This window comes from Sinocyclocheilus anshuiensis, unplaced genomic scaffold, assembly GCF_001515605.1.
Source record: "Sinocyclocheilus anshuiensis isolate Anshui unplaced genomic scaffold, SAMN03320099.WGS_v1.1 scaffold1162, whole genome shotgun sequence".
Taxonomy (NCBI): domain Eukaryota; kingdom Metazoa; phylum Chordata; class Actinopteri; order Cypriniformes; family Cyprinidae; genus Sinocyclocheilus; species Sinocyclocheilus anshuiensis.
Genome location: NW_015540875.1, coordinates 2,512,690 through 2,533,743, shown reverse-complemented (window position 1 = coordinate 2,533,743; position 21,054 = coordinate 2,512,690). Strand labels below are relative to the sequence as shown.

The 21,054-nt window shown below is 35.0% G+C and overlaps 1 protein-coding gene across 1 annotated transcript in view; it reads left to right on the top strand.

Moving 5' to 3' along the window:
* The window catches only part of LOC107688266 (thrombospondin type-1 domain-containing protein 7A-like), a 92,795-nt gene that overhangs the window by 10,134 nt on the left and 61,607 nt on the right, over positions 1–21,054 (top strand). Inside the window, exons 3-6 of the mRNA XM_016485889.1 lie at positions 5,842–6,090; positions 9,826–10,007; positions 17,086–17,241; positions 18,263–18,466. Coding sequence (XP_016341375.1) covers positions 5,842–6,090; positions 9,826–10,007; positions 17,086–17,241; positions 18,263–18,466 — 791 coding nt within the window. The remainder of the gene's footprint in view (positions 1–5,841; positions 6,091–9,825; positions 10,008–17,085; positions 17,242–18,262; positions 18,467–21,054) is intronic.

Sequence of the window (21,054 nt, the reverse complement as noted above, 5' to 3'; positions counted from 1 at the left end):
GTAACTGATTTTCACAAACCTGGATTCTGGATTTTTTGCCCACTGGAAAGTGCAACATTTTATCTTAAACAAGAGTTAAACAGTGAACGCAGTTAACTTAATGACTAGATAATTTTTTTGTCCTATTTATTCATTTGTTAAACACTTTACTATGCAATCTGCACAGTGATTTGGATGCGTGTTTTTTATTTTTTTTTATTACTTTTTATATTTTCTGATATTCATGTTATATTGTAGTGTGAAAAAAAAAACGTAATAAATAAGAACCTGTGAATCAATTTTGAAGGTATTAATAATTAATAATTAAACAATTGATTAGCATTAATATTACTTTATTCAAAAATACTTGAAAATATAATGTAATATAAACGTACAATAACTTGGATACACCTCTTCTATGATGAGCATGTTTTTCATTTCTGAATTATTAATATTCATTTCATATTTTCTTTTTAGTAGTTCAGGTTTTAATGTGTTTCATGGTGCAACTCCCCAAACGTTAATGATATTTATAAATTAATAAATGCTGCTATGTTAATATTAATAGTTATTAATTCATTATTAGTAATCACTGTTATTTATTATTAATATGAATTATAATTAATTAACATTAATATTAATTTATTAAAAATATATTTAAAATGACAATTTGTACAATGACTTGGATACACGTCTTCTGTGATGAGCATGTTTTTCATGTCAGAATTACTAATATTCATTTTGATATTTTCCTTTGAGTAGTTCAGGTTTTAAAGTGTTTCATGGTGCAACTCCTCAAAAGTTAATGATGTTTATAAACTAATAAACGCTGCTATGTTAATATTAATATTTAGTCATTTATTATTAGTAATCACTGTTATATATTATTAATATTAATTATAATGAATCAACATTCATACTAATTTATTTAAAAATTGCAATTTGTACAATAGGATACACCTCTTCTATGATGAGATTCCATATTAGAATTATTAATATTAATTTTTATATTTTTTTCCTTTTTGTTAGTTTTGGATGTAAAATGTCATGTGGTGCGACTCCCCAAAACGTAAAGAGTTTTTGAATTAATAAATATCATTACATTAATATTAATATATGTCATCAATTATATTAATAATAATTAACATGTTTATTCATTTATTTAAAAATGCATTAAAAATGCAATTTGTGCAATGACTTGGATACACCTCTTCTATGATGAGCATGTTTGTCATATTGGATTTATTAAAATGAATTTTAATGTTTTCTTTTCATTAGTTCAGGTTGTAAAATATCTTGTGGTGCAACTCTACAAAAATGTGATATTTATAAATAATAAATATAACTAAGTCAATATTAATTAATTAATTAATTATTAATCATCTTTATTTATTATTATTATTAATTGCAACTCCCCAAATATTTTTACCTTTTTTTATTTTTAATAGATTTTTAGAAATTATAATTAATTCAAGATTATTTGATATGCACACTCACATATTCAAAGTATAAGAAGGATATTACTTGTAAAATATTACCCATAAAAGGTTGTCATACTAAGGATGAGCAGTTTTAACTTAAATGTGCTTATATTATGCTTGAGGCTTTCTCGATCTGCAGTATGTCCGTTAATATTAAAAAACCCTGGTCATTTTTATGTTTATGTGTTAAAAGAGACTATTACGCATTAGTTTCTCCTGAGCCGCATCTCTTTTGTTGTAGCACTAATGGTTGTCAGGCTAATAGCGGTTAAATGAGTGTGAAAACTAGGGATTTCTGCACTCTGTCAGCCGCTGACAGTAAGAGGATGATGCCTGCGTGACTCGTCTGGGTCTCCGCTGTGCTGTCAAAGCACTCCCACGCTTGATGTCTATTTTCAACAGTAGAAATGACAACTGTATATTCCCCAGCAGCAGATTGTGTGACACGGTAGGAATCTGTGCCAGCACTTTCCACCAAGTATTAAATGTTCAAGAGTTTTGTAGTTATTTAAAAAGTTTTGGCGCAGCCTTATAGTCTGTGTAACTCAGGCGTACAGTGTTTGGCCTTTGATATTTGTTCGAGTTCAGGAACATAGGAAGAGTTGAAAGGAAAACATTCAGAGCGTTTCAGCCTGAGGAATCTGCAGGTAAAGTTAAGTTTATGGAAACAGTTCAATAGCCAACATCAAGGTTAAAGCAATCCAGCAAAGTCACATATAATACACAAAGTCAAATACACCATTCAAAAATGTGGGATTATTTTTGAAACATATTTTTGAAGTCATTTATGCTCATCAAGGCTGCGTTTATTTTATTAAAAATGAAGTAAAAACATTTAATATTATTATAATTTAAATGAGATGTTTTCTATTTGAATATATTGTAAAATGTACTTTATTTCTGTGATTCAAAGCAGATTTGTCTTCAGTGTCACATGATCCTTCAGAAATCATTCTAATTCTGTATGCTGCTCAAGAAACATTTCTTATTATTATCAATGTTGAAAACAGTTGTGCTGCTTGCTATTTTTGGGGAATCCATGATATTTTATTTTTTTGGATTCTTTGATGAATAGAAAGTTTAAAAGAACACCGTTTATTATAATTTTTTTTGTAACATTATAAACATCACTTTTTTTACAATTTAATGCATCCTTGCAAAATAAAATTATTAATTTCTTAAAAAAAAAACTGACCCCAAACTTTTGAATGGTAATGTATATATGTAATGTATGGAATTGCAAAAACAACCGTCATACCTCCAGGAGAATAAATATTCATCTTTAACTTGTTTCTCTTTGCTCCTGAAATATTCATAGCTGTTTTGTTTCTTCAAGAAAGTGAAAAATAACACACTTTTTCTGTGATCAGCCAGTAGACCATCACACAGAAACAGTTCACACCATTCTTATTCTGTTTCATTACTTTGCTTTTGTCAGTATAGTAAACCCAGCAGTACTTAGTGTAATATTTCACCAGACATCTCATCTGTTGCTAGTTCTTTGTGTTTGTGGCTTTACACAAGCTCTCGAAAGCCAAAGACTGTAAATCACATACCTTTGCTCAGTGTTATGCATTCAATAGCATTGTTTAATTGAGTATTTCTTGCTAACTTTATTTAGGATTTGATGGACTTCTTCATAATGCTCCTGTTGCCGCAGCGAGGCTCTCCTCAATTGCCACAATTGAGTTATTCTTACATTAAAGGAGAAACATCATTCTCATTTAAATGGAAATGATGGTGTCCTCATTCCATCAAGCAGCTGTTAATAACAGCTCACCAAAAATGTGCAACACAGTGCATAAAAACAATGCATGTTAGTAATATTTGGAAGTTTGAGGTACAGCAAAGCATATTTCAGCAGATTAACACTGCTTGAAACCAATTTGACACTCAGGAAAAGTCAAATCCGCCCTAAATTTATTTTCTTGTTGAATATCCTGTTATATACATCACATTATGGAAGTTGTGGAAACTTTTTTCATGTTTAATTTAAACTTCTTTAGCAAACATGGTGTTGATAGTTGATATGTGTGATTTATTTCCGTTAATCAGTTCCAATTGTCAAAAATTTGTCATTTAATAAATACCATAAATATGCCACAGCCATATCACCCTGAAGCCCAAGATTGGTTGCCCACTGAAGCTAAGCAGGGTTGAGTATATGACTCTCTCTCCTCTCCACCTGTAGCTAGTGTGTGGTGAGCGCTCTGGCACCGTTGTCCTGTGGCTATCATCGTATCATCCAAGTGGATGCTGCACACTGATGGTGGTTGAGGAGAGACCCTCCACATGATTGTAAAGTGCTTTGGGTGCACAGCAATACACAATAAAGCTCTATATAAATGCATCATTCATTCATAAATTTAAAGGGGTCCTATTATGCTTTTTCACTTTTTTAACTTACGTTAAACCGAGGTCTTGACTCTCTGTGGTCATTAAAAATCCCATGGCACTTCTCGTAAAGAGTAGGGGTGTAACCCTGGTGTCCTGGCCAAATTTGCCACCACTGGCACTTGTCTATCATGGCCTCCTAATAATCCCCATCACATTGATTGGCTCTATGACTCTCTCTCCTCTCCACCTGTGGAAGCACAGCGATCCCACGCTGAGATCTTCCATCCCTGCAGCTATACGGCAGAGTTTTCACAGGCTTAATTGGCCATCCTGTCTCACAGAGAGACACTAAAGCAGATCTATTAGCATTTAAAGGGGTCCTATTATGCTTTTTCACTTTTTTAACTTTAGTTAGTCTGTAATGTTGCTGTTTGAGCATAAAAACGATCTGCAAAGTTACAAAGCTCAAAGTCTACTTCAAAAGGAGATATTTTATTTAACAGAAATCACTTTTCAAAAACTACAACGAATGACTCGTTTGGACCACAACGCATATTTTCGGGGATTTGTAATATCACAAATATCGACGAATGGGACGAGACCTGGTTGAGCTGCACTAGAGAAGGCAACGAATGTTATCACTATGTCGGAGACATGCTAGCTTTCCCAAGGCAGACGAACTTAAATCGCACTCAAATTGATTTGATATTGACGCAATATTTACGCTGAAGCTCGCAGGCGGCTATGGTAAGGGGCGTGACATTTCCCGACCAGGTGCCGAGTGCTGCCAATCACAAATTTTGGTTAATTAATTAATTTAATTTTGCCCAGCCCTTGTCACAATCTTGATAATTGCCCCATTTATTTTATAGCACGCACAATCGCTATTCCAGCGACAGACTGCATGCTCTCTATTTCTGCCAAATACAGTTTACCTATGGCTACTATCATTTTTAGACCTCAGGAAGAGTTATTGTGCTGCAATATGATGTCATTATGTTGCCAGATTTTTAAATGGTTTCGAGACATCTTAATCTGGGTTTAAAGTGGGTGGAAAACAGTGGGAGCTTTGAAGTTTATGTGTTTAAGAGTCCGTGCTGCCCTGAGGTGAGTTTGGCAGCCGCGGCACCTAAATGAGCGGTTGCTAAATGAAGCTACGCTGGAAAGGAAGCAGCCTGTAATTAGCTGTAATAGCTCGTCAGCTGCATTGCCTACAGAGAAAATAAGAGACTAAGAGAAATTGCTGCATTCTCACTGCTCAGCATTAAGTTACCGGCCACTGAAACAATTACAAAAGCTGTTCAGCTGCGATTTGAGTTTGTTACCAAAAGCATGTGATTAAAGTATTAAAAGACAAAATACTGCGGTGATACTGTAATGTGATGGAATCAGGGGTTCACAGCTTTTTATTTGTTAGTTGAGCCCCTGGAATTTTTATGATGTTTTGTTTTTATTTTTGTTTTGTTTTAATAAAATGGATGTTTGCCCAGACACAATGTTCTAATAAATAAATATGATGAAAATAAAAATAAGTATTGGTCATATTTATTTAATTTTATCGAATTTTGTAATTATTTGTTTACAAAAAAATAAATTGCAAAAATCTACTTTAAAATATCGTATGAATTAAAAAACATATTTGTATATTATAATATTTATGTTTGTCATTTAATTTGGTATAACTCTTGCATAACACTCATAAAAATATTTCTACTCTAAGAAACAAATATTTCATTTTTCAGCATTTCGTTGTTTTTTTAATATCATTGATATACTGTTATAGAATTTTTATTTTGAAATATTTTATTTTTATATTTTCTGTTTTCATTTTAATTTTGGTCAAAGTTTTAGTAAGTTTTGTGTGTCTTTTTTTTTTTTTTTAAATGTTTGTAGTTTTTATTACATTTTAGTTTTTAGGTTGTTTATTTAGTTTTAGTTATTTTAATACTTCAACTGAAACTAAACAAAAACTTCTTGATAACTGTAAAATCATTATATTGTCATGTTGACTGACCAGTCCTTCTACTCGTCTGTCCTGTATCAGCCAGTGTCCCCACTGGAGTCTGCCAGAGACGTACCAGTCCTGCCTGATGCCCAAAGACTGTGTGGTCAGTGAATGGAGCTCGTGGGGCTCCTGCTCAAAGACCTGCTCGGACCCCAGTGTTCCTCAGGGCTCACTCTCCCGCAGCAGACAGCTGATACGGCTTCCTACCGGAGGAGGGTCCGAGTGTCCCCAGCTGGAGGAGAGCCAGGCCTGTGAACCTGAAGGGGACGGGGTGCCGCCCTGCGCTGCGTAAGTACCACAGAAATGCTCGACAGGGTCAGACTATAAAAAAAATCCCTTTTGTTGTGCTCTATGATATCTGTATGCATGATTTCATACAGTCAGTTTGAGTGAGTGCTTTTGAGTTGCAGATATAACACTTTCTTATTTAGACATGACAGCCAGTCGTATCTCTGTTTGGGATCAAAGGTTTCCATTTTCAAGGTTTTGTGTGTGAAAATGCATCGCATCATTGGAGTGATGATATTATGAGAGGTACTCCAACAAAATGATGTCATCTTGTCATATCTCATTATGTGTCAACCCAGAGAAAACATTATTGCTCAGAAGTTGCTCTTTCGTAACTCAAATGATATAATGTGGTTCCTAGTAAGCCTGTCATTGAAGTTTCAACAGTTTCAGAAGATTCTTCTTTAGTAAAATCAGAGTAGAAACAAATGAAACAATTGTTGGCATACAGTAAAAGTACAGAGCAATAAAATGAACAACCTAGGCACACTGGAAAATCGTGCCTCTACGTACATTTTTCAGAACTCCCAAAACATACCTCTACATGTAGTTCACTGCAGTTTCCAGCTGAAATGAACTCGAGAGACAGTAAAACACCAACAACTTTGTTCCTTTTCACACAAATTATGATTACGGGGAAAATTACCAATTAATAAAGACTTGCTTTTGCTTGGTTCCTTGCACAAAACTATGTTATGACCTCAAAACACTTTACCATAGTGCATGATTTATGCATGATTTTAAACAAATACAGCATTGCACTAGCAATGTGGTACAAGTCTGTTGAACATGAGCCATGATAAAAGAGCTCAAAGATGTGTAGAAACAAGATAAAATGGCACGGTTGCTTCAGCAAATGCATTTTTTAAATCTCTGATATTTTGTCATGTGTACATTATTTTCAAAAGCGATAGTGCATTAAACATTTAGCACAACAAACTCAACATTTAATTTCTGAACTGTTGAATTATGTGCAACAACCAACATAATACACATTGCCAGATTCAAATTAATCTGTTTCAGGTAAAACTGAACATACTTTCTGGGGCCATTCAGAGCAAAAAGCAACATATCATTCTGTAGATTATTATAGTTGACTAAAAATAAAACCATCATTTTATGTTAACATTAACTTAAATAAAATAAATGTTAACTAAAATGATAACTAATAAAAATTATGAAATTTAAAATAAAATAAAATAAAATAAAAGCCAAGGCAACATTTCTTTTTTTTTCTTTTTCATTTTTTCTTTAATTTATTTTCACTTGAAGAACAACTAAAACATTAATAAAAATAATAATTAAAAAAATATGTAAGCAAAATGACAAAAAACACAACAAAATTACTGAAATTAAAAACTATAGTATTTCAGTGATGCTAAAAAAATACTGCTGCAGAATTGCTAAATGTTTCCAGCATAGGTTGAAAATGAATGTGAATAGAAGCTCAGACCATTTTTGGTCTGATAGCATTTTAATTCATATTGAAATCTCTTATTGTTATCTTGGCAAATCTGAGCAGAATTGGAGACATTGTCGAGATCTCCTCTGAATCTCTAGAAGAGACACATGCTGCAGGTGAACTGTGTAACTGGGAAACACTCTAAGCTAATTCGCGATCGATTTAATCTTCTGTTGTCAAGGAGAAGTAATTGAGATGTTAACGAGATCTCATTTGGGATTTTCCAATCATGCGGGCATGTACATGAAACAAGCTCTAAAAAAAAACAGAAGTCACGTCTCAGCATGACGAACTGTAGTGCTTTCTGCTCTTCATGGAGAATTGCCGGCGTGGAGAGGGAGACCCTGCCGGGAACCGCTTGACCCCTGCTCTGCGTGAGCGGTGGTGCCAGTCGGAGTCAGCACATGAGCATATGGAGACGGGGTGAGACGGATCGGGCTGCTCTGTGCTCCCGAGCCAAGAGAGATGCACTGACAAATGGAAGTGATCTTAAGAGCTCGGTGACGCTGCTCTAATCTCGTTCTCTCACAGATGGCCCGCACTGGCACGCCGTCACAGGCCACACAATGCTTTCTGAGTCTCCCATGTACTATGAACAGGCAGCTCGAGAAGATAATGGATTTTTGCAATTCTGTTTCACACTATAGCGAAAGTGGGAAAGAGAAATAAAAAATGACATCTCTTTAATATCGCTATTTTTTTCCAAGACAGAAATAAGATTAAATGGAGGTTGAATGGAGATTCTGAAGTCTTTTCAGACTATAAAAGACCCCAGTATTCAAATGTGTCTTAAGGTTTAAGAGATCTATCCATCCACCCATGCACCTACCTATTTTACATCCATCCATCCATCCATCCATCCATCCATCCATCCATCCACCAGCCTACCTATCCACATACTTATCTACCTTCCTATCCATTCACCAATTCACTCATTCATCCATCCATCTATCCAACAACCTACCCACCTATAAATCTACATACCTATTCATCCATCAATTCATCAACCTACCTGTTATCCATCCAGCCATCCATCTATCCACCAGCCTACCTATCCACCTACTTATCTACCTTCCTATTCATTTACCAATTCATCTATTCATCCATCCATCCATCCATCCTACTACTTATCTACCTTTCTATCCATTCACCAATTCACTTATTCAACCATCTATCCAACAGCGTACCTACCCACCTACTTATCTACCCATCCATCCATCCTACTACTTAGCTACCTTTCTATCCATTCACCAATTCACTTATTCATCCATCTACCTACCCACCTACTTATCCATCCATCCATACATCCATCCATTTGCCGGCAGCCATATCACCCTGTAGCCCAAGACTGGTTACCCACTGAAGCTAAGCAGGGTTGAGCCTGGTCAGTACCTGGATGGGAGACCTCCTGGGAAAACTAGGTTTCTGCTGGAAGAGGTGCTAGTGAGGCCAGCAGGGGTTGCTCACCCTGCAGTCTGTGTGGGTCCTAGCGCCCCAGTATAGTGATGGGGACACTATACTGTCAACAAGCACCATCCTTCTGATGAGACGTTAAACTGAGGTCCTGACTCTCTGTGGTCATTAAAAATCCCAGGATGTCTTTCGAAAAGAGTAGAGGTGTGACCTCGGTATCCTGGCCAAATTTGCCCATTTGGCCTCTGATCATCATGGCCTCCTAACAATCCCCATATCTACTGATTGGCTTCATCACTCTGTCTCCTCTCCACCAATAAGCTGGTGTGTGGTGGGTGTTCTGGCACACTATGGCTGCCGTCACATCATCCAGGTGGATGCTGCACACTGGTGGTGGATGAGGAGATACCCCCTGACAATGCAAAGTGCTTTGAATGCCTAGAAAAGCGCTATATAAATGTAATGAATTAATCCATCCATCCATCCAGTTGTATGCCAGTCAAAATGCTTTTATTTTCCAATTAAATTCCTGAATTTGTAGGTAAACAGGCTACTGAATTGCTATTTGCATTACAGTTTTAAGAAGTAGAATTAAAATGCATTTAAGTTCATATATTGTGATTTTTTTTTTTTTACTAGAAACATTTGTCTTGTGATTTCAGACATTTATTATGAAATTCTTCCAAGATCCATTTTATTGTTTGTTTTGTTTGGATACTCTTGGTTTATCATGTGTAACGTGCAATCCAAATGGAATGACATTGTTGCTTGTAAATGTTTGGAGAGATTTATCACAACAGTATGGTTGATCCAAAGCACAGGTTCAGAACATAATAGCCTGTATTTGACGTTAATTTCAGTTATGCCTGGCGGAGCACCGAATGGAGCGAGTGTCGTGTTGACGCGCTGCTCAGCCAGCAGGACCGGCGGCGTGGGAATCAGACGGGTTTGTGTGGCGGAGGTGTTCAGGGCAGAGAAGTGTACTGCATCCAAGCCAATGCAGAACTCCTCAGCTACATCAATAACAACAAAGACAAACAAGGTACAGGTATCTGCTTGACAGTGTATAGTAATCAGAAGTATGACATTTTTACTTAGACATTCAGTTCTGGACAAACTTTTATTGTTGTTGAGCGAGTCACCTGAACAAATCCATGATTAGCTGATAGCACAGCAAAAATGTGTTCAGTCCCAAACCCTTCACTATGGTGACTATCCTGAGCTGTGATAAAGATTGATTGATTGATTGACTGACTGACTGACTGACTGACTGATAGATTTGGTAAATTGTTTGTAAAGATGGCTGTGAAATAAAGTTCTGTTTCAAATTCTCTCTCCCTCTCACTCTCTCTCACTCACTCTCTCTCACTCACTCACTCACTCACTCACTCACTCACTCACTCACTCACTAACTCCTCCAAATCTTTTTAAGTTTTGATAATAAGATAATATTTATGTTTCATATGATGCCAGAAGCAAATCTTTTAAAAATTCCATTTGGTTCCATAAGAAAAAAATTTATATGCATTTCCTTTATAGTTCTATTTGATGCTATGAGGGAATCTTTGATTCATATGATTCCATAAGAGAGTCTTTGAGTTTCATATGATGCCATAAGTGAATCTTTATAAGTTTCATACAATTCCATAAGTAAATCTTTATAAGTTCAAGTTGATTCTATAAGAGAATCTTTTTAAGTTCCATTTGATCCCATAAGAGAATCTTTATAAGTTTCATATGATGCCATAAGCAAATCTTCATTAGTTCCATTTGATTCACTAAACAAATCTTTACTATTTCCATTTGATACGATGACAGAATATTTGTTCCTTAAAATGCCATAATCAAATCTTTATAAGTTTCATAGGACTCCATATGAGAAACCTTCAGTTTAATATAATGCCGTTGAAGAGTCATTGAGTTCCATATGATGCTGAAATTGAAAACAGTTTATTATAAGAAAAAACATTGAATCAATTATTTATTTATTGCAAAGTATCTATTATAATAAAATGACATTTTGTGATTTATATGTTGCTTTGCAAACATTTTTTGTACCTCTCAGAACAATGTAAATCCTAGAATACATGGATCTATCCGTCATTCTTCTCCTCTTCCCTTGCTTTCTCTGTCCACCACCCACATGCATGTGTGTGTAAATCTCTTACTCTACTGTATATATTGCATCAGCATTTCTTTGCATGCTCCACACACACACACACGCACAACATCTCTCGATTAATGGCCCACCCGTCTTCATGGAAAATACCTTTTTTTAATCTTTCTCCCTCCTGCTTGCTCTTTTGATGCTCAGAACTGTAAGGCGAGCACATTGAAACTTATCGTAATGCACATGTCTCCGTACATTAGAGCAGATGAGCGCTGACTGCATGAAAAGCTCCAGTTAAAGAAGCACTATTAGAACAGGCCACTGGTGGAGCTGCGTATGCTGGGAAATCTGTGTCCTTATCAGCACGATGCAGGAGATGCCTCGCTTCACTGGGGGGTAATCTGCTCTGCCGACAGCAGATACATGAACGCAGACAGTGCAGAAAGTTAAAGAGAAAATGTGCTGGAGCGTTAGTCAACTGATGGAGTCGTGATGTTCTCACCCTGGGAGGATGTTGTCAGCTTCAAGATTCTTTGATGTGATGAAACCTTCATCAAATCTATCTGGAAGTGATGCTCATTTACATTTCCTTCTAAGAACACAACACTGCACAAACAGAACAATATTTCCCACAGGTGGCTTCACTGGTCTTAAAACCAAGTGTTTCCAAAAGGATTTGATGACATAGGAGAACTTCCAATTTGATTCCATAAAGGAACTTTTAAACATTTAATATGATGTCGTAAGAATATCTTAATGTTCCATTTGTTCCAAAAAAATAATCTTTATAGGTTTCCTATAAAGCCATAGGAAAATCCTTATCATTTCCATTTGATTTCATAGGAGAATCTTTATAAGTTTCATATGATGCCATAAGTGAATCTTTGTCATTTCTATTTGATTCTAAAAGAGAATTTTTGTAAGTTCCATATGATTGCATAAAAGACTCTTTCAAAGTTTCATATCATGTCATAAGCGAATCTTTATCATTTCCATTTGATTCCATAAGAGAATATAAGTTTCATATGAATTAATAAGAGAATCTTTATATAAATTCTTATATAAATATAAATTCCATTTGATTCCATAAGAGGAGCTTCATATGTTCCATTTGAATCCACAAGAGAATCTTTGTAAGTTCCATATGATTCCATAAGTGAATGTTTAAGTTCAATTTGGCGCCATATAAGTTTAATAATATAAATATTATAAGTTTAATATGATGTCACATTTGAATCTTTATAGGTTCCATTTGGTTCTGTAAGAGAATCAAGTTCCATAACAGAATCTTTATACTGTAAATTTCATGACTCCATAAGTGAATCTTTATTAGTTTCATATGATGCCATAAGTGAATCTGTGCCATTTCTATTTGATTCTAAAAGAGTTCCATATGATTTTGATAAAAGACTCTGTAAACGTTTCATATGATGTCAAAAGCAAATCTTTATAATTTCCATTTGATTCCATAGGACAATATAAGTTTCATATGAAGTCATGAGCGAATCTTTATAAATTCCATTTGATTCCCTAATAGAATTTTCATATGTTCCATTTGAATCCACAAGAGAATCTTTGTAAGTTTCATATAATTCCGTTAGTGAATCTATAAGTAAAATTTGGCTCCATATCAGTTTAATATTATAAATAATTCTATAACAGAATCTTTTTACTGTAAATTTCATGACTCCATAATCTTTTAGTTCCATTTGATTCCATAAGACACTCTATATAAGCTTCAAATGATGCCTTTATTTAGTTTTTTTCTTTTCTTTCTTTGATTCTATAGGAGAGTCATTGTAAATTCCTTATGATGCCGTAAGTGAATCTTTATAAGTTCCATTAGATTCCATAAGATAATAATTTCAAAGCCCTTATGATGCTGTAAGAGAATCTTTAAGTTTTATGTAATGCCATATGAGAATCCTTAAGTTCCATATGATGCAGAAAATGGGAATGATTCTTGATGAGAAGAGAGTTCTTTACTGAAGTGCTGCAAAAATCCATTGAAGAAGCTTGATTTTGAGAGTGTAGGAGGAATCCTGCGGCTTTTGACTGGCTGAGATCTGGGCGCAAGTAAAAGCTAACCAGCTTATACCTCACATTATCACATTACTGTCTGAATGAAAGTCAATGGAGGTGATGTACGCTGAATAAACTGCCGTGACATTCGATTGGACAGAGCTATATTTGGAGTCTACTATGAAAAAAATGACTGCTTTATAGGAGGACCGAATGTGACAGATGTGATTCATTTATGGCATTACAAACCAATGGGTTTGGCTGGTTATCATGAACAGTTTGGCCCTGCTGGTAAATGACATAACCAGAGGTTGCATTAACTGAACATTTTTCTGTCACTTACCAAACAATAAAAACATTGACAGATAATTCAAAATGCTTTGTGTTGTTTTGACAGATATAGAAATAAGTTGTCTGGCCTATTGCATTGGGTGAACTAAATTGAGAAAATAAAATGTGAAAGTAGACTGCGAGAGGTGCGAGTAAGAATATAAGGAGAGAACCAAGAGTTTTTCATATTTTACTGACAGGAAAGAGTAGAGCATGACGGGAAATTTACAACCCAGTCCATCAGAATGACAGAAAATGATTTTATATCAAAAGTGCCTGTGTGTTGTGATTAAATGGATATCATTGTATTGTATTTTCTGAAGGACTCTTTAAAGGTTGAATGGTTATATTTTCCCTTGCCTGCTGCTTTTGACGTCACAGCTCAGGATAGTAGATGCCCTGCGTTACCCCCTTAAAGCTGTAATATTGTGGAAATAGTCACAGAATAGAGTTAATAGTGATTGTATTTGTATTTTCCCTTGAATGATGTTTATTAGCAGTAGTTTGTGTGCTTTGTAGAAGGTCAGTCTTCAAACGGCCAGATGCCTAGTGTCCCTCCCCTCCTGTCTATCAGCTATGAGATCTCAGGTAAGATGTTTAACCCCTTAAAAGGAATATTTGGGGTAGTTTTCAACTCAATGTAAATATACCAACATTGCTTTGAAAGAGAAACTGTTATTTTATTTTATTTTTAATAATTTAATTATATTTTATTACATTTATTATTTTTTATTATTAATATATACTATATTTTGTGAGACTCTGTTCCATGTTTTGTGTGTGTCCTGCTCCCCATGTGCCTTCCCATGCCCTTATTTGGTTAGTTTCCTGTTCCTCCCCTGATTAGTTAAGTTCATTTGTCCCAGGTGTTTCCCTTATTTTTTCATTGCTCCCAGGTGTGTCTCGTCGTCCCCTCCTCCTGTGTATAAAAAGTGTTCCCAGTCCCAAGTTCTCGGTCCGCTGTTAAACGTCTTCCTGAGTTCGTCTCCCTTGGTTCCTGAAAATAAAGTCTTGGTAAAGTATTCTCCAGCGTCTCCTCGTTCCTCGTGTATGTGCATCGTGACATATTTATAGTTCTATAACTTTATTTTATTTCATTTTATTATTTTTATTTTATATTTAATTTAATCATTTTAATTGTATTTTAATAATTATATTTTATATTATATTTATGTTATATTGTATTAAATTATTAAATTAAATTGTCATGTTTTTATTTTATTCTCTTTCCTTTTTGCATCTGATATAATGGTCTTTGTTTGATCAAATCTCTTTGCCTAAAGCATGTTTACATATTTTGTTTGCTTAGTCTGTTTACTCTCTGTATTTTTGTAAGCGTTTGTGTCCATGGAGAGCTCATTACAAGACTACATACTGATGCAACACTTTGTGCTTTAGTCAACACTCTCCTCTGGGCACCAGACAACTGACAGAGATTGATTGACAATGACAGTCATTCTGACAGCTCCTTACTGTACACTCGTCCTCAAAAGAAATAAAGAAGCATTTTGTTTGTATTTGGTTTATTTGGATCTTTTAAACTAGACCCTTCTGCCTTTTATTTCATGGACTCTATAACATGGTGCAAATCGATAAGTATACTGTATACAACTGATCAAATGTGACGTAGAGACATTTTCAAATAAATGCTTTTCTTTAAAACTTTCTTAAGCGAGTATATTAATAAATACCAGGGCCACCTTAGGTTTCTCATCTGTTTTCAAGCAGCTACCGAGCACCAAATCATTCTCATGCTTGAAGCTAAGCCTGTCCGCCTGGGTTTGTCAAAGCAGGCACAGACCGCAAACTTTGATTAGACAGAAAGTTTGCACAGAAGGTCTAGACCATCTGGCACGTAAACAAGGACAACCTGTGCTGTGTTATGTTAACTTAGATGATGGTGCATTACACTGAAATCTGTCTCTCCATTAATTTGGGGAACATGCGGCGCCAGAAGAGTTGAACGAGGTGAACTGTCATTCCCCATGCCCATTTCCAGAGTTCAATCACATTTTTTTTTTTTTTGAAGGTCTGTGTCTTAGTCTTCTCATACTTTTTAGTTGACAATGTGCATGTGGAGAGCATTTTGTTTTGGAACTCTCTAGAGAGCAGAACTCACCACATATCAGCATGGAGAGCTCCACGAGAAGAGTTTACCTCGCTTTGATGCAAACGCAGCAGACATGTCACCTGTCACCCATCAAGCCGACAGCAAAATCCTGTGTTTTTGCTGTCGTGTTTTAAAACATTAATGCACCACTTTTGTTTGTGTTTCCGAATTTGTATTTTATAGTTCCAGGGAAAAAAAGATCTCAGTTTCACGCATGCTGGGCCCAGATGGGATCCATAGACTTTTTCATGGGCATTTTCTACACTCATCTGAGGACTATTCCTCTGACAGGACTTTATTTATTTATGTTTGTTTGTTTCGTTTTGTTTAATCATTTTTAAGTAATTCATAGATATCACAATTTTTCGTTTCGTTGCATTTCATTTCATTGCATTGCATTCCAGGTGAATAGGGTACCAATTCACCTAATACATATCACCATACTTCCCCATTTAATTACATTTAAGCATTGCAAACATTTTTTGTATTACGTGCAATTGCATTAAGAGTTTTTTTTTTTACTCGATATATCAGAAAATACTGTCAATAGCCAAAAATAAAATACATTTTGACTATGTTTTTTGGAAAGCTCTGTACAAAAAAAAATATATATATTTTTTTAAGAAAACAAACTTTAAAGATAAGTACTGTAAATAAAATTGGCAGATAAATTGCAGTAAAATAAGCACAAAAAAAAAGTATTTAAATGCATGTAAATGTATTTTGGATGTTTTCTACTGAAAAAAAAAACAACCAAAGTTCCCAAAATTCCAAAATTGACCAGTACATGAAACAAATCATTGTGCCTTAATTTTATAAATGTAATTTTATAATTTTTTTATACATTTCTAATTTATTTAATTTTTATTATTTTGCTTATTATTTTATTTAATTTGTCATTTTATTTCATTATATGTCGTATTTTAGATTATTTATAACTGGGAACTTTACCAAATTAGTCCAAATATTTAATAAACAAACACATCGGGTTGGGGATGTGCATTCAAATTATGCTGAAATCTCCGGTTTTCTCCAGTTTTTCCTTTGCTGTGATGCAACAGGGAATCAGGATTCTTCAGAGCGTGTTTAATGTTGCCATTTGTTGTTTCCTGCAGTTACATAAAGCTAATTGTCTGTCATGTGTGTGTCACGTTGCACACACACGAGGAACGAGGAGACGCTGGAGAATACGTTTAACAGGACTTTATTACCACCAAGGAACCAAGGGAGACGAACACAGGAAGACGTTCACAGGAAGACATACACAGGAAGACGTTCACACGAAGACGTTCACACGAAGACGTACAACAGCGAACAGAGAACTTGGGACTGGGAACACATTTTATACACACACACACACAGGAGGAGGGGATGACGAGACACACCTGGGAGCAATAAACCATCATGGGGAACACCTGGGACAAATTAAATATGGGAAAGGAACACCTGGGGAGCAAGACACAGACAAAACATGGAACAGAGTCTGACAGTGTGGTGCTCATGTGGGAGTCTTGCCGCAGTGTTTTAATGCGTGTGTTTGCGTTGTAGCATCACAACCCGTAGATGTTCGGCTCTGCAAGGGAACGACTCCGAGTACCACGCAGCTGTGTCACATCCCGTGCCCTGTGGAGTGTGAAGTGTCCCCGTGGGGCGCCTGGGGGCCCTGCACCTTTGAGAATTGCGATGAACGCGTCGTGAAGAAAGGTAAACATTGCTGAAACCAATAATATATTCACTGAAAAGGAAGTGTCAAATACTGAGACACAATATTTTACTGAGGCACAGAGCTGTTTTACAGCCAGAATAGAATATTTCCTTTTGATTTAACCGCTATTTTAAATAATTTCTCCAAGATGCTGCATTACGTCATATCAGCTGAAATCGCGTTTCAAACATGTCTTAATATTTCTCTACTGTTATATATTATAACTAATTGGCCAATTTTTAATGCCATTAAGATATTTTTACATTATTTTAATGACAGTTAAACACATTTGCCCTCATAATTATATGCATTTTCAAATGTATTATATAAATACTTTATTTTTGTGTATTAGGCCTACTGTATTTTTATTGCTTTACATTTGCTTAATTGTAATGAAAAAGTCAGAATGTACAAAAAGGTCCTAAAATTAGATTGCATTTTTTAAATGAAAAATAATGTATTTTATTGCTTTACAATTGCCTAGTTGTAATAAAAAAAGTCAGAATGTACAAAAAAAATCCTAAAAATAGGTTTGACTATTTTTAATGAAAAACATTTTTTGTTGTTGTTTTACAATTGCTTAATTGTAGTAAAAAAGTAGCCTACTAATGTGCAGAAAAGGTCCTAAAAATAGGTTTGATTTTTTTTTATGATAAACAATTTCATTTATTGCTTTATAATTGCTTAATTGTAATGAAAATAAGTCATAAAAGGTCCTAAAAATAGGTTGTGTTTGTTTATTTATTTACTTTTAATGAAAACCATTTATTTGCTTTCATTTTGGACGGAATGTAAATTGGACATGTTCTTGAGAAAAAAATCAATTCAACGAAAGGTCACACATCCACCAAAAACCACCTCAAGACAAGTTGGTTTAAAGTAATTGGGTAAAATGTCATTAAAAATGACAAAAGTGATGTCACTGATATTTTGTCCTAATCCAGTGGCATTTTTAACTGTGACTTACAGAAGGTGTTATAGAGACAACTAATAGACCTTTTGTGTCATGTTTATTTGCAGGTTTCAAGTTCAGACGACGTACGATCACTAATTACCCCACGGGTGGCGAGGGGAACTGTCCTCATCTGGTGGAGGCCATCCCGTGTGATGATCCCAGCTGTTTTAGCTGGCAGCTGGTCAAGCTAGAGGAGTGTATCCCAGAGGAAGACATGGACTGTGGAGAGGGAACACAGATGCCACAGGTCCGCTGCGTCAACAGTGAAGGTATTAAACACAGCTGGCTTTTGCACATGTCAGGTTTACACTGTAAATAAAATTATTTTTCTCATTTGAACAGTTAAAAACTGTAAAATGCTACAGTAAAAACCAGTTGGCTCCCTTACTGTAATAACTGTAATAGATCTATATCATTAATGTCATTTTAAGATTAAAAAAACAGTGCTTTTACCAGTATTTTACATTTTATGTCATTTTATAGTTAACGTTGATTTTTTTTTATTGTAAATTACATTTTTGTAATGTAAAGAATGTAAACTGACATATCCAGAATGGACGCTTCAAATTTTATGGTTTTTCATTTAAATAATTGTTTCTTCTTAGTTTTTCAGTTATGTGCATTAGTACATTAGTACAATCAATTTTATTTTAATCCTATTTTTATTTATTTCATTTAAACTAATTTTTATTTAATTTAATCCTATTTATTTATTATAATCCTATTTTATTTACTTATTTACATTTTTATTTATTTTAATCATTATTTATTTTTTTTACTGTAAATTTTAGTCCGTAAAAAGTAAAATGTCACTGCTGTATTTTTCATGGCGCTGCTATTTTTTACAGGAAATTTTACTGCTTTTTTTACCTTTTACCGTGCATTAAGGCCCTGTCCACACGAATGTGGTTATTTTTAAAACTGCAGCTTTTTCTACACGGTTAGGCCGTTCGTCCACACGCAAACGCAGCACCAGTTCACTAAAACCGAACATTTTTGAAAACGCCTGCCAGGTGAAGATTTTCAAAAACTCCGGTTGCAGTGTTATTGTGTAGACAGCCAAAGCGTCAGAGCCTGTGCTGTTATCTCTGCCTACTGGAAACTTTTTCAGGCTTCTGATTGGCCAACATGGCTTTATGGTTGAGATTATATCACCACCTGTTGGTTTGGCATGCTCTTGACAGTGCTTCATAGCATGCGTTTTCATGTGTACGGAGATTTTTTTAAAAACGGAAGAAGGAAAAACTCAAAACAACGTTTGAGTTACAGTTGTTAAAATATGACGTCTGTCATTTGTTGATTCAGATGGGATTGGGATCTTTGTATTGATGCATCATGAATCACGTTTAAACTGGATTACAATCACGTATGTCTGTGAAACCTCCTCAGGGAAAACTAGTCCAATCCAAATAGGCCTTAAGAAAACTGCAACTGGAGCATGTGGTCTTTTTCCAAAAATGCAAAAATAATCTCTTGCATGAAGCTTGCCAGATGATTATAGGGTAAAAGCAAGCCAGTAGATTCTCATTTGTGTTCTGAAGGCTTCTGTGGCGGATGTCTTTAAAAAGCAGGATTGATTTGGAATCCGGTAATTAGCCTCTGGGAATTCAAACACTATCCTGGCGGATAGATGGCGGGCAGCCGTATCTCGTCTCTCAGCTGGTGTGTCCGGAACGTTTTCCCTCTCAGCTCTTTACAGGGTTAATGCTGCAGAGAGCAGAGGAGTGTAAACATGCTGCTAATGGTGATCGTGTCCTCCTACAGCTCAGCTACTCAATAAAGACAATCTCAGCCGTGCCTGGAGAGACACTTGTATATTTAACCGGCTAAAGACTTGCACTTGCTTGTAAATCGGCCTCTTCAGCAGCAGCATGTTGATGAGGTGCCTTTCTGCAGCACTATTTAGGAAAATACACTGCCATTAAAAAAAATTGGCAAGATTTGTTAAATATTTTTTAAAGAAATCTCTCATGCTCACCAAGTCTGCATTTATTTGATTTATTTAAAAAACAACAACAGTAATATTGTGAAATATTATTGCAGTTTAAAGTAACTGTTACTAAATGAGCATACTGTAATATGTAATTTATTCCTGTGATCAAAGCTGATTTTTCAACATCATTACTTCAGAAATCCTTCAGAAATAAATGTAATATGCTGATTTGAAGCTCATTTTTCATTATTATCACAGCTGGCTGCTTAATATTTTTGTGGAAAGTACAATAAATGTTTTTGGATTCTATGATGAACATAAAGTTAAAAAGAACATCATTTATTTGAAATATAAATCTTTTTTTAACACGATAAATGTCTCTGCTGTCACTTTTTATCAATTGAATGTGTCCTTGCTGAATGAAAGAATTATTTCTTTCAAAAAAAAAATCTTACTGACCTCAAACTTTTAAACTGTAGTCTATATTGGCAAACGATCAAGATCTAGTATTTGGTTTGGTATTTTATGTTATGAAATTCACAATGTGCTGTCAGATTTGATTGGTGTAGTTCTTTTTAATGGATCAGTTGAATCAAATCTGTTTGAATCAAATGTAGGAGTCTGAATTGGTCAGATGAATCGATTCAGAGCTCACTGAATCGAATGGAATGACTGAACTGCAGGTTATGTCCAACTCAAAAAAAGATCAATTGTTTCTATGTTATGTAATTTCTGAATGTAATTTAAAGTCGTTCTAACACGCCCCCACATATCTACCTCACTATGTGGAAATATTAGCATAATGCCGCCCAAATGTGCACGCATAGAAAGAAGGCGTGGTTTCAGGAACGGCAGTAGTGTTGATGTCAGTGAGACGCTGTGTGTTTCAGTGCGAAAGCAAAAGCACTTTATTTGGCCTTCCGG